At 34.3% G+C, this 13,535-nt stretch overlaps 1 protein-coding gene across 1 annotated transcript in view; it reads right to left on the bottom strand.

Annotated features, from left to right (window-relative positions):
- Positions 1-13,535, bottom strand: part of LOC129219073 (leucine-rich repeat protein SHOC-2-like) — an 89,041-nt gene that overhangs the window by 53,780 nt on the left and 21,726 nt on the right. The window contains exons 3-4 of the mRNA XM_054853392.1: positions 11,148-11,216; positions 2,975-3,190 (exon numbers count right to left, since the gene is read on the bottom strand). Coding sequence (XP_054709367.1) covers positions 2,975-3,190; positions 11,148-11,216 — 285 coding nt within the window. The remainder of the gene's footprint in view (positions 1-2,974; positions 3,191-11,147; positions 11,217-13,535) is intronic.

The raw sequence follows: 13,535 nt of genomic DNA on the forward strand, positions 1-13,535 counted from the left end.
ACCTATTCATAGAATGTTGACACTTTTTCAAAGAAGTTTACAACAACACTGCTGCATAAAACAAACAAGCAAAATTATAAACCAAACTGACTTTCAGTTGTTAATTTCTTTCAAAGAAACCAACAACAGGCATTATATTTATTTGGCCGTAGTAATTATTTATGGCTTGCATGAGCATCACAAGAGTGTCAATTTTTTTTCTTTTGCAAAATTAGACGATTTTGTGTAAGTTGATTCCTCTAATTTAACTTTAAAAAGGGTTCCAAACATTATCGTTTTTATACAGGAAATATGCTGTATTATTTTAATTTGAGATTTGCTCTTTCAATAAACAATTTGTGAAATATCCGTTTTTGTTTATCAGAATTTTGTGATGGGTCCATTTTGGTTGATCGGGATTTTGTGAAAGGTCCGTTTTGGGTGATCGGATTTTTGTGAAGGGTCCGTTAACGGACCCAAATTTGCTCTGGTCACACCCCTGACGCGGTTTTGATTATACACGGTTTAAGATTTGACATCTTAATTTTATTTTATGCGGATGAGTTTCGGTTTTAAGCAGATGCGGCAATGCAAACACATAAAATTTTCCCCTTGTTCAAAATCCAAACTCCTAAAGATTGCAGATTACGTGTAATCAACTGCATTTTGGGGTGCTAATAATCGAGCTTGGGCCACTGGAGATATTTTATGCGATTGATTCCAGAGCACTTTCCAGAAGTAAAGTTATTAAACTCACACAGTTCAGAACTCACTGGAAGAAGAGCTTTTAGGAGTGACAAAGAGGCCAAAACCAATGAGGATACCGACATCAGTGATGCACAACCAAAAACGTTCACGTTGAAAATTTTGAGCTATTCCTAGACTATTGAAATGATCTTTCTGATTTGTTAGCGAAGGAAGGTTCTATCATGGAAATGACGCAAGTGATCGTGGATGCGTTAATGCTCGGAAAAGAATTAGAGAAAAATTCTTAACGACTGCCAAATGACTATCATAGCCAGCTCCTCTTTATAAATAGAACATGAAAATAATTTATGTTTTCTTTATGCATGTTGTGCATAAAAGTCGATATAAGTACACATTAAACTTATTATACAATTTGTCATCACTAGAATGAAGTATTTTGTTATCTAAAGAACCAAATCCCTATTTTAACACTAGTATTAGGTCTCAATTTACGCGTCATTTCCATGGAACATAAACCCCGCATAAAACAAAGGTCTACTGTATTGATAAACCCAAGCATTCTGTTGGTTTTGTTACTTGCAATGCTGCACTGTTGACTAAACTTGAAATCCTGATTTATTAAGATACCCAGATCAATAACGTTTTCTGCCTGACTAATGATTGAGCACTGTAAATAATAACTTGCATGCATATTTCCATGACCTAAGTGTAGCACTTGACATTTCCCTACATGAACTGCCATACCCCACTTATCCGCCCACTCAGTACTATGATCTAAATCCTCTTGAAACTGTTTTACTTGTTCCTCATTCCCTACAATACCCATAACTTTTACATCATCAGCAAAACAAGTAATGTTTCCAGAAATATTTTCATTAATGTCATTCATAAAAATAATAAACAGAAGAGGCCCTTAAACTGATCCCTGAGGAACCCCGCTTAAAACATCACTCTATTTAGAATGATTTTCACTCACAACTACTGTTTATTTCCTACCAGTGAGCAAATTCCCAACCCAAAGTAAGGTTTTTCCTCCTATTCCTATATTAGCTAGTTTGTTGAGAAGAGCAACATGAGGTACCTTATCAAAAGCTTTTTGAAAATCAATATAAACAACATTCACACACTTTTTGTTATCTAAAGCCAAAGTAACCTTGTCATAGAAATGCAATAAATTAGTAGCACCCGATTTACCTTTCCTGAAACCATACTGCAAACTAGTCAACAGACTATTAGCCTCTAAGAAATTCATAATCTTAATTTTGATCAAAGTTTCAAAAATCTTACAAACCACCAAAGTGAGACTTACAGGTCTACAAAATTCCCTGCTTTACCTTTAGACCCTGTCTTGAAGAGCGGGTTATATTAGTCAGCTTCCAGTCCTCTGGCACTGTCCCCAAGTTATAAGAAACATTGAAAAAATAATTAAAATAACATCCACTAATTCCTCTACACATTCAACTAAAATTTTGGGATAAATATTATCTGGTCCCAGAGTTTTAGTTGCTTTAATTTTTTTTCAAGTGAAATAGAACCTCCTCAATGGAAAATACAAAATCCTCTAGCTCTATAATAGCTAGTGTCTTGTTAATGTCAACTGTTGAGATACAGTTATCGTTAAACACACTGGAAAAAAGTTATAAAGAACATTTGCAATATCCCTACTATTTCGGATTAAATTTCCATGCTCATCAACCAATGGCCCAATTTGACTACTTTGAGTTTTCCCAGAATTAGCATAAGCAAAAAACCTTTGAGGATTTCTGTTAATGTTATCTGCAGCTTTTGCTCCAATTCCCTTTTTTGAAAATCTGTACCACATACTTAAAACTACGTCTTGTCTTACAATACTGGAGCCTGTCAGCACTCTGACCAGTTTTTTAAAATTTAATTTTACACCACAAAATCTAGCACAGATTTTAGACAATTGATGTGATTCTAGATCTGCATATTCAACTATTACATAAAAAAGAAATTGGGCGCAATATATACTTCTTTCTAGAATTCAAACGGGAATTGACCATTACTTTATGATTTGAAATGACCACTTTCCTAAAAATGCTTGTAAGTTGGCTATTTTTAGAAAGCCCCCAACATGATCATTATTAATATTATTCTTAATATTTATGAAACTCAACTCAAAACTTATTATCTGCAAGATGATGAAAGAAAAATATCGCACACATTTAAATTGCATTTTTCAATAGTTTTGCACATATGCAGGGAAATCAATTTTTTTTAAAACACTAATTAACAACGTAAGTACTAACAATCATGCAAAAATCACCTCATTGAGCTTGTTGTGCCTCAGATCAAGAACTTTTAATTGTTTTAAGTTGACTAATGTATCAGGCAAACTGGTTAAAGAATTTTCACTTAAAGCCAAAGTCCGTAAATTTATAAGGCTTCCAATTTCTGGAGGTAAAGTTGTTAGCTTGTTACCATATAAGTAAAATTCCGTTAGATGTGTTAAGTCTTTCAATGATGATGGAAGGATGGTTATCTGAAATTTGAAAAAATAAAAATAAAAGGGAAAAACATTATTAGATGCTTAAAGCATTATTTAACACAACATATTATTGTCAAAGCAGGAACACAAATTGTCTCTTGACACCAGACATATCACACTATGTTCATCTAATTTAATCAACTATTATTTCATTTGAAAAATAAGTTTAGTTTTTCTGCACAAATAACATTTATCTTTCAATCTATCAAAGCATTGATTTTTCAATTTCAGTTAATTTTATTTAATAATAAAAAGCACAAAAATGTATTAGTTTATGAGCTGCTGCATAAACTCATTCATTTTTTATAACATTTGTAGTACAATGGGATGTTAGCAATTTAGGCTCCTTTTGCCTTTTATTGTACTATTTTACTATTTTTCAGCATATATTTAAACGCTTCTGGTCTGAAGTAGAAAAACTTCATAAAATGGCAGATTATTTTTTTTTTTTTACTTTCAAGCATAGTAAAATAAACGTTTAAAAATAGTAGACCAAGGAAACTATAAAACTGTCTGACGACTGAAATAATTTCTAAAAGGTTTTCTGGAAAAAAAAAAAAACTGTGCACTTCACTGAGGCTTTTACTGCCGCCAACGGAACCTATGGGGTCTAGCCCCCCTGGCAAACTTTAGAGATGCCTCCCTGAAATATTTCATAGAAATCAAATTAAATTAATAACATTAGCAATTTATTATGAAACAAAGTATTAGTTCTTGAACCAAAGACAGGGTTTCATCTTTCAGTTCTATTGAAAATAATGCATTTTTGTCATTCCTTTTTTTAAAAACTGCATTAATTTTTACATTTTTGTTTAAAAATATCAAAAGATAGTGAGCACAACAAACATAAGTAGTACATTTACTAAAAGAAAAAAAAATATCTGTAACAGAAAATGCACAATAAAAGTTAAAACATTACAAAGGCTATATTACGAATAGAAACAATTACAAAAAGTTAAGCTTCACTTTATACACTATTTCCACAGAGCTGTCAGGAGGGCAAAAATTTGGTGGGGAGTATGGGAGCAATTTTTTTTTCAAACACATACATAAATATAGAGAGATAGAGAGTGAACTCAGCTTCTGGTTTAGGAGGGAGAAGGTAGTAATTACTAAATCTGAACATAAGTATAGGCAATATGAAGCTATAACTAAAGTTGAATATTTACTCTGAAATGGGGGAGGGGGGGTTGCTCTCCCATAAATTTTTCAAAATTAGAGTTTTAAAAAGTTTTAGATGACCTTTGATAACGTTAGGTGCTCAGGAAGGAGAGCTTTGGGAGCAGTTCCCAGGCAAGTTGTCAAAATTGAAACTCTAAAAACAAAATTGTAGATTATCTTTAACCATTTCAGGGAGATGGGCTACGGTGGGTTCTACCCCAGAAAATTTTCAAAATTATGTTTTGAAAAAGCTTTTAGATGATTTTGGGTGATGTTAGGGGGAGGAGAAATTTAAGGCCCACTCCAGAACCTTCATAAAATAGAAGCATCAAAATCTGTAGTGTCTTTTAGCCGACCTTTGAGAATGCAAGGGAGGATTTTTCGGGGGCTGTCAATAGCAAAATTTTAGAAATTGAAGTCAAAATTAAAGACACTATTTAATGTTGTGGACAAAAACAAAAGAGAGGTATGACAATTCCATAGAATTTTTTGACATTTGTCACATTAAAAATGTAGTTTTAGACAAGCTTTGGTAATTTTTTGTGAGAGGAGTTTTCACCAATTTTAAATTGTAATTACAAAAAATGTTCCTTTTCCCATCAAGAGTTAAAATATACCACATCCTTCCTGAAAAAAAAAGGAAAAATCTAAGATAGAAAAGGCACTGTTGTGTTGAAGTATTAAGCCAACACAGATAATGTGCCATACATGCAAAAAAAAAAATTTTTCCCCTTGTTCTGTTTGGTGAGCATTTGAGTTTGTTTCTTTTTCCTTTTTAGTTCTATTTGTACAATTAATTTTTTTCTACAACAACATCATACAATTATTTTCACTTAAAATACCCATTTTCTAGAAATAATTTTCCCTATTTGCTGCCCTACTTTTCTGCGGTGCCTCTGGCAAGAGCCATCTCTGCCAACCCCTAGGTATGCCACAGGCCGACACCACCAAAAAAAAAAAAAAATAATTAAGTTATATACTGGAAGTCTACTCAAAAAACATTTAACTTCCCTGACTTTTCCAGGTTTTCCATACCCTAAACAAAATTACCTGCCTTGCCTTCAATCTTCGAGTTGAACCGAACCATTGCTACGGTCACTCCTCTGGTCAGTGCTAATTGTGTATTAGCTACCAGTTTGGCACTCTAGGCTTCCTTAAGAGGTTTTCACCTACAGTTCAGTCACTCCTATGCCGGGCTGATGAGTGCTAATGAGCACGAAACTGCAGTCCTCGGCAGGAATTGACTGAGCTGGCGGTATTTCATGTATTTCTGCCTTAGCCTTGGCTATAGGGTGTAACTTACTGAATAATCTATTAAATAGTTTACCCACACTTTGAAGAGCTTATCTATAACTGGTATGGGAAAACTAAACAGTTTTTCATTGGTAGTTGTAGAAGCAACCAAACTACCATTGTTAGGGGGTGTAAACATCTCAACCACCAAGGAAAACTGGAATTCGCCTAACTAGAGAACTAAAGGTGAGTTGGAGAACTAATTCGAGGAAAGAAAGTTATTGTCTGAGGGAGGAAGGGTATGAACCATTCAACTTTGGTAGGGTCTCAGCCTCAGGGGATATTGTGTGGTGTGAGAGTACTAGTAAACAAAAGAGGGGTTGAAGAACTGGTTTTAAGGAAAGAAATATTTCCTTTTTACGAACACTATGGTATGGTCTTGTCTAAGCAAAAGTGGTAAAATCATCGGGTTGTCGGGATATGAAGTTTAAATATGAAGTTAAGTTTTATTAACTGTGCAGAAAAGCTAAGTTTCCGATAAGATAGCAGAAAACTTTTACTTCACTAGAGGCCTGAAAATTTCGGAGCTTAAAGTACATCTGGTTGTGAATACATTTCAGCATTTTTGTAAGTTTAAGCAAATTAGCTTTACAGTAGCATGCATGCAAACTCTTGACAAAACATAGTGAAGATATTCTTTTCTGGATTTTAGGTTGTCATATATTTTGAATTAAAATAATTCAACAGCTTGTACTTCATAATTCTATTCTCAAAGTACTTGTTTTTAACAGGTTACAATTGTAGAGCGTAAATATTGATTTTGTAAAAAGTCGATTCAAAATGCCTATCTAAAGTCTTTGTCATCTAAATTGGTCAACAAAATCATTTTCATAAAAAATAGCCTGTTTTCAATGCCAGGGTGTCTACTCAAAAATTTTTTTTCCACTTCCCTGACTTTTCCATGCTTTCCATACCCCAAACAAAATGTTTCCAGGTGCTTTTCTAAAGGTTAGTTTAGCTATTTTCACTATTTTATTAATGGCTGGCTCTGCATATGTGACATTTTATACATGTTATGTTTATATCACCGTTTAATGTAAATTTCAAACTAGTATCATCTGTTTTGTGGTTTACTTGAAACCAACCCCCAGCACTACTCACAGCATCATGAGCAGTTCCAAGGACGACAACTGACTTTTCCTGAATGTTTTCTATTAACAATGTTTTAATACAAATACAAATGTGACAACCAGCAACAGGCTCTGGACCCAGCTAGACTGGTCCTAGTCAATTTACAATCCCCAGTGAAGATCAATGGCCCTTTTAAAACTATCTAGTCTCTTGCTCATTATCACCTCTTCCAGTAAGCTGTTCCAAGGTTCCACTACCCTGCTAAAATAATAATTCTTCCTAATATCCATGTTAGCCTGAAATTGAAATAGCTTAAAACAATGACCCCTTTATTAATGCTTAAACCACTCTTGACTGCAAATTAAAACATTTTTCACCAACGTGAATAGTTTTTATAATGTGTTTGTTAATAACACATTATAAAACCTTAGGTTTTATAATTATGTTGTTTAATAATGTGTTGTCCTTAATCAAGGCACAGTAGAAAATATCTAATCTCTCAGACTCACATTTAGAAACAGACATTTCCTTATTAATATATGGAAATTTAACAAATTTAGAAAATTCTGAATTTACTATACCAGCAGTGGTGGCTGTCATTTGATTACAATCAACAAAGCAATCTAAAGCTATTTCTATCTTCTTATTAATACTGTATTAATGCCAAGTAGATATGATAGTTGGAGATAGGCAGCTTATTCCTCTAATAAGCTTAAAACATAGGGGATTTCTTTCCGTCAATGTTTGAGTCATTTTTTGTAAAACTGAGAGACATTCTTTCCCAAAATTAGATTTAACAGTATCTGATGCTTTACTTTCTTTAAGAGTACATCTTACTGCAAAACCAATGTCCAAACCAAAGGAATGCTTTCTTTTAGTAATTTCAAGTTGCTTAAATTTCTGACCAAATTTATTTGACTAAACTGCTAAAAAGGAAAACAAATTTTTTGAAACTGGTTATAATTAGAACAATTTTCCAGGTTTTCTGCTTACAAAAGTAAATTTACCTGACTTTTCCTTGACATTGCAAGTACAAAAAATTTCCCTGACATTTCCTGGTTTTACATGTTTTCCAGGTGGATATACACTCTGCAATGCACTGCAGCTTAAATTTGTAACCATCAATTTACTTTTTGTTAGAACCATTAGGAAAAGCAGCTATTTTCCTATCAAGAACATTTTTTTTTTTCTTTTGATGGTGTTCCTTCAGATAAGGATAAAAATATGAGCTTGAAACATTGTCTGTTGTAACAAACTGCCATGTTTTGTTTTAGCTTGCAGAAAATTTTATTATAATGGAGACCTGACATTTTGAGAGCTTTAAGTACTTTTAGTCCTTAATATCTTTTAGTTACAGAGGTCCCCAAGACCCTCTCCGGAAAAATTACAAACTTCGCATCCTCCCCCCTTTTGCCAATATGCACAAAAAAAAATGTTTTGACACAGTTAAATCCATTTTTTTTCTAATATATTTTTATGCTTTTTTCCCTTTAAAGTTTTTTTATTCATTGTTCTGTATATTTAAAAGAGCTCTTGTCTGGTTTTGATTTCTTGCATTATTCTTCTGAGTGATGGAAGTAAAATTCAATTTGAAATTATATTAGGATGAAAACGTTATCACCAAATTTCTATAACAAGTTCACTAATAAAAATGAACTTTTGAAGTAAGTGAACAAAACAGTATTAGCCTAGTTTAATTATGTAATTTTTCATACGAGTTGTATTTTTATGGTTTATTATGATTTAAATTTTATACTATGGTTTGGGCAAACCTACCCTGGCAGCATCGCCAAAGACCATATAGCTTCGCATAAGACTGGACACTTCCATAGAGATCAATGCTTTTGTTTTTTCTCCTACTTTAAGGAAAGTTAGTTATCATAGAAAACAACTTTACAGGTGAGTAAAGGGGCATGCAGAAAAATTATTTTGTTTTGTTTCAGTTTTTGAGAGCCCACTTCAAACCTATTTGTGCTTTAGACTTAAGTCGAATTTCGGGACTCTATAGAATTATGAAGATACACATCACCACTTAATCAGCATACTGTTAGATAGATTTTCAAAAGAATACGACCGCAGGAAGAGGGTGTAAATTGAGTTTTGAGATTCTGTAAATACACTAGATAACATCTGGAATCAATTAGGTTTTGTTATCATTATTGCGGGAACCAAGTTCAGTGGTTAGTATCCCTGTTCTTTCTCCCAACTTTTTCTTAGAATACTTAGTGTTATAAGACCTACGCCAATTCCAAGAATTTCCAGTTCAACTTGGCGACCATAGCTCTGAATGTCAGTTTTTTTAAAGCACCAGTTTTCATTCTATTTACACTTGTTTTCCTTGCCATACGTAAAAACTGGTCGTTGAGTGTCCAATCTTGACTAGTATTCTATTATCTTTGGCGTCGTAATGCCGTAATTATGATTTACGTAGTTTCACAATGCTGCCTGCTTAAGTTTGCCTCAATAATAGGGAGCCACCGCCCTCACTCACTATTTGTCACTAATATATTTAATGTTTTAGCTCGATAGCACCGCAGATCCACTGGCATGGACTCACGGACCAACGGGGATCCGCAGACTACAGTATAGGAAACTGTTCTAGTATTTTTGCGAGTTTAGCCTCATTAGCTTTTGAGAAGTGATAATCTGAAAGAGCACCATTGATAAGAAATATTTTGTTAGGAAAAAAGTTGTGCTTTCTAATGGTGCAGACAAAAAAAAAAAAATTTGAATTTTTGGCATCTTGAATTCAAATTATGTTTTTCGCAATCACGAACGTGTGTGTTTGTGTAGGCGCATGTGTGTGGGTGCGTGGGCGCGTAAGTGTATGTATGCATGTGTGTGAGTGAGTGTTGTGTACGTGCGTGTGCGTGTAGGTGTTCGTGTGTGTGTGTAGGCGTTTGTGTGTGTGTGTAGGCGTTCGTGTGTGTGTGTGTAGGCGTTCGTGTGTGTGTAGGCGTTCGTGTGTGTGTAGGCGTTCGTGTGTGTGTGTAGGCGTTCGTGTGTGTGTAGGCGTTCGTGTGTGTGGGACATGGACGCCACCGCCCAGCAAAAGTGGATTTCGGGAGACAGTGCTCAGGACCAGCCGCGCCGCTGCCGGTGGACGGTGGTGCTGCAGGCCGGGTCCAAGCTGAAAAAGGCACGGACGCCAAAAACGGTCAAGTGAGAACAATAAGCAATCGTGATTGCTCAATAGAGGTTGCAAATTTGAGCTACAGCTCATTAAAAACTGGCTATTTTTTTTTTTTTTTGGAGAAAGATTTTTATTGCTACTTTGGATGAAAATATTTTTTGCAGAATACATATTTATGCTCTTTAACTGTAACCCATTAAAAAATGGCAACAGGATTACAAAGTACAAGCTTCAGAATCATTTTTGTTCAGAATATATAACCTAAATGAAGAAAACAAAATCCTATTGTTTTTCTCAAGAGTTTACATGCATGTTACAACATAGCTAATAAGCTTAAACTCACAAAAATACTAGAATGTATTAACAACCAAATGTACTTATAGCTGCCAAAATTTCAGGCTTCCAGTGTAATAATTTTTTTTCTGTAGAGTTAACTAATTGTTGAGATTTCAAATACCTACCTACCCTATGATTGGACCACTTTTGCTTAGACAACCCCATTCCATCGTGTTTAATCTTATGTGAAAACTCGATAAAGATTAATTACTCATTTTTGAGGTTCTTTTAGCCCCCTGACAACTTTTTTTAGGGACTTGAAAATGGTAGGCAACCTTACTTTAGTGTTTTATGTACAACTTTTACTCTTCAGTTATGATTGCAATTTTTAGAAACTTGATGAGGGTAAACTGCTTACTTTTTGGGCACCTTTTAGTCCCTGACAATCCTGATTAGGGACCCGAAAAAGATAGAGAAATTTACTTCAGCATTTCCATACAACCTTTATTCTCCATTTATGATAAAAATATCTGGAAACTTGATGAGGTTTGTCAACCCTTGTGGAATCCCGTGTAATTACTTCTTCATGAGTATTAACTGGAAGAACGACAAAATTGGAGAGCAACAGGAGTCACTCAACGAAGGAATATGTTTTGAAAACAACAAATTTGTCTGCAAATTTTCTGCAAACAGTGTTCTTAAGTTTGTCTACATTATTTAGGTCTGGTATTTAGTATCTACACCCAAAACTATCTGTAAATTTATCTCGTAAGAACCAAATGACATGGAATTAAAAAGCTTGAAATATTGTTAACTATCTCATCAGGTACAACAAAACTGACAATTTTAAAATTAAGATTGCTGACTTAAAATAAGATGTTAAAGATTTCCTGCTTCAGATTCTGATAATAATTAATCAAAAATCAAATTTAAAAAAATTATAATTTTTAAAGTGCTTTTCAAGTTGAAAATTCGCATCAAAGAACATTTTTGAAATAAAGGAAAAGCAAAACATACATTTGATTTACTTAAATCTAATCTTGTTGAGCCTTCTTCTTTGCACCTAAGGAATTCCTTGGCAACATCCTAAAAAATGAAAAACTAGATCAGTAAAAATTGAAATAGAAATGTATAGCTAAAAAAAGCAAAGGGGTATATAAAGAAAACTTTACCCACTGGGTATAAATGTGAAGTGAATAGAATGTCCTGAACATATGGTAAACATATAATTCTGCATATCTGAAACTTAAATATACAAAATTTTGCTTAAGATTTAGAATTGCAATAACATTGTTAAATGTTTACTAAAACTGACTATTACTTTCTGAATATGTTTAAAACAAAAACTCATGAAATCCAGTTAAACTAAAATTGAATGTGAAAACTAAGTCTAACAAAAATTTGATGCTACAGTAGAACTCACTTATAACAAGCCCGAAGGGACTGCGACATTTTCTCCCTATAACAGAGCACTTCTAAAAAAACAGAGTTAAAAAATTTACAAAATTCATGCACATTTGCTTAAATAAGCAAATGTGCATGCTTAATTGCTTAAATAAGCAAATGTGTTATTATCATTATCATTATTCTTTCTCACTAATTTGCTTTGAACTTCGTTATTGTCTGATTGTGCACTCGAAAAAAAAAAAAAAAAACATGTATTCCTCTAACTTTGAAAAAGGATAAAGTTTTTCTGCACATTAAGAGCAATTGACTTAGTTGAAGGTGATTCAGCTTCAAATTCTCTACATTTGTCATTATTGTTGTCACTTTCATTATTTTTTTATCTGCATTTCCTTGAATTCGAGCTACAGTAAACTTGGAAATATATCTCAGAAATGACAACATTGGAATCAACAAATATATGACTTTCAATTGATTCTCCACCCTACAAATAAAAAAAAGGTCCAGTGTCATTTTTTCTCAGGATTTATGCCTCATCACTATGAAATGAAATTAATTTCCCTCACAACCAAACCAAGCACTGCGATCAGGTCTATTGTACTAGTCCTCAAACAAAAGTCTTAAAACAAACCAATAGCTGAAGCAGAATTCAGCAAACACCCTAATAGGAATATCATGAATCATGCATGGTTCAAGCAAATGACGACCAAGGTGTTCAAACCTATTGGCAGAAAACATTTTGCAATCACATAGGGTGTGAGTAATAGTTTCCTCCTTAAAGAGGTAACCCCTGCAAACTGAATCATTACTGACACACATTATAGCAAGGTGCCTCTTTAAGGTGTAAAGTCTAGTAAGAAGATCAAAAGCCTTCCTAATACTATTTTTGTTAAGAATCCTACTGTATTTTCGGCATGTGATCATCAGAAAGAATCAGGTCTGTCCTCCTTAAAAAGACAAGCTGAATATGTTCAATGTCATCGCGAGATAACTCCGACGGGAAGGCTTCTCTCAAAACAGCCATCTTAAACATAGCACTGCTTGAGCATAGGACTGTGGTTTACCAGTCCTTACTCTTTAAGATTGCAGCAGCTTGTGCAGGGGAAGGAGTTGAAACCTCCGATCAATGACATTTGGTTTCTCCTACCTTCTCAGGAATGGCTGGCCCAGTGGCTTTTGCCTTCTGTAACAGCCTCCCCTCTCCTGCCTGCCCCTGTTGCATTTTTGTGCATAAACAAGTACCCCCTGCCCACCTATTGCAGTGTCGGTGGGTTGCAGACTTGCACCCTCACCTCCTCCAGCAGCAAGGTTGCTGGGTCTCTCCTTCAAGCCAGTATCCAGCCCCAAAGGAGCTGGAAATTGGGCGGTGGTAAAAAGCCAACACCTGCACAACCACCCTGTACGAGTGCAAGGCAAATTTCGAGGTTTTGCCCGGTTCCTTGAGGGGACAGTTTAGACATAATACAACCCAGATGCCATCCATAAATCAGCACGGTGTCTCACACCTCAGATTGGGTATCCATTATAGTCGCCTTTAATGACATACATAGACTACGTTGGGACCATTTTGCTCTGGTCACCACACGGAGTGCATCATCACTAACTTTCAGTTGACTTCAGTGTCAAAGGAATTTTTTAAAGACAGCATAAGCCGAGTTGGAAGTCATATCAATAGAAATTTTTATGAATTACAGAAATATTGCTCGCTTTAAGCAAATTATGCTCCCATAAACTTAACATTGTACCAACCAAATCTTTCCGATTTCTTCCCTAAATCTGGGTTTTCATTAAATCAGAGCTTGTTATTAACGTTTTTGACTGTACTATCAATAAATATGGAGTCATATTAGAAACGACAGGCATTACAATTTTCTAATAACTATGAATTTCCAATATTGATTAATTTTAGTCCACAACACAAACTGAATACCAGTCATTTCAATTTTCATTATAGTAATACAGTCGAACCTCTCTATAACGAAATCAAGATGTAACAATTCC

The sequence above is a fragment of the Uloborus diversus genome, chromosome 3 (assembly GCF_026930045.1).
Source record: "Uloborus diversus isolate 005 chromosome 3, Udiv.v.3.1, whole genome shotgun sequence".
Classification (NCBI taxonomy): domain Eukaryota; kingdom Metazoa; phylum Arthropoda; class Arachnida; order Araneae; family Uloboridae; genus Uloborus; species Uloborus diversus.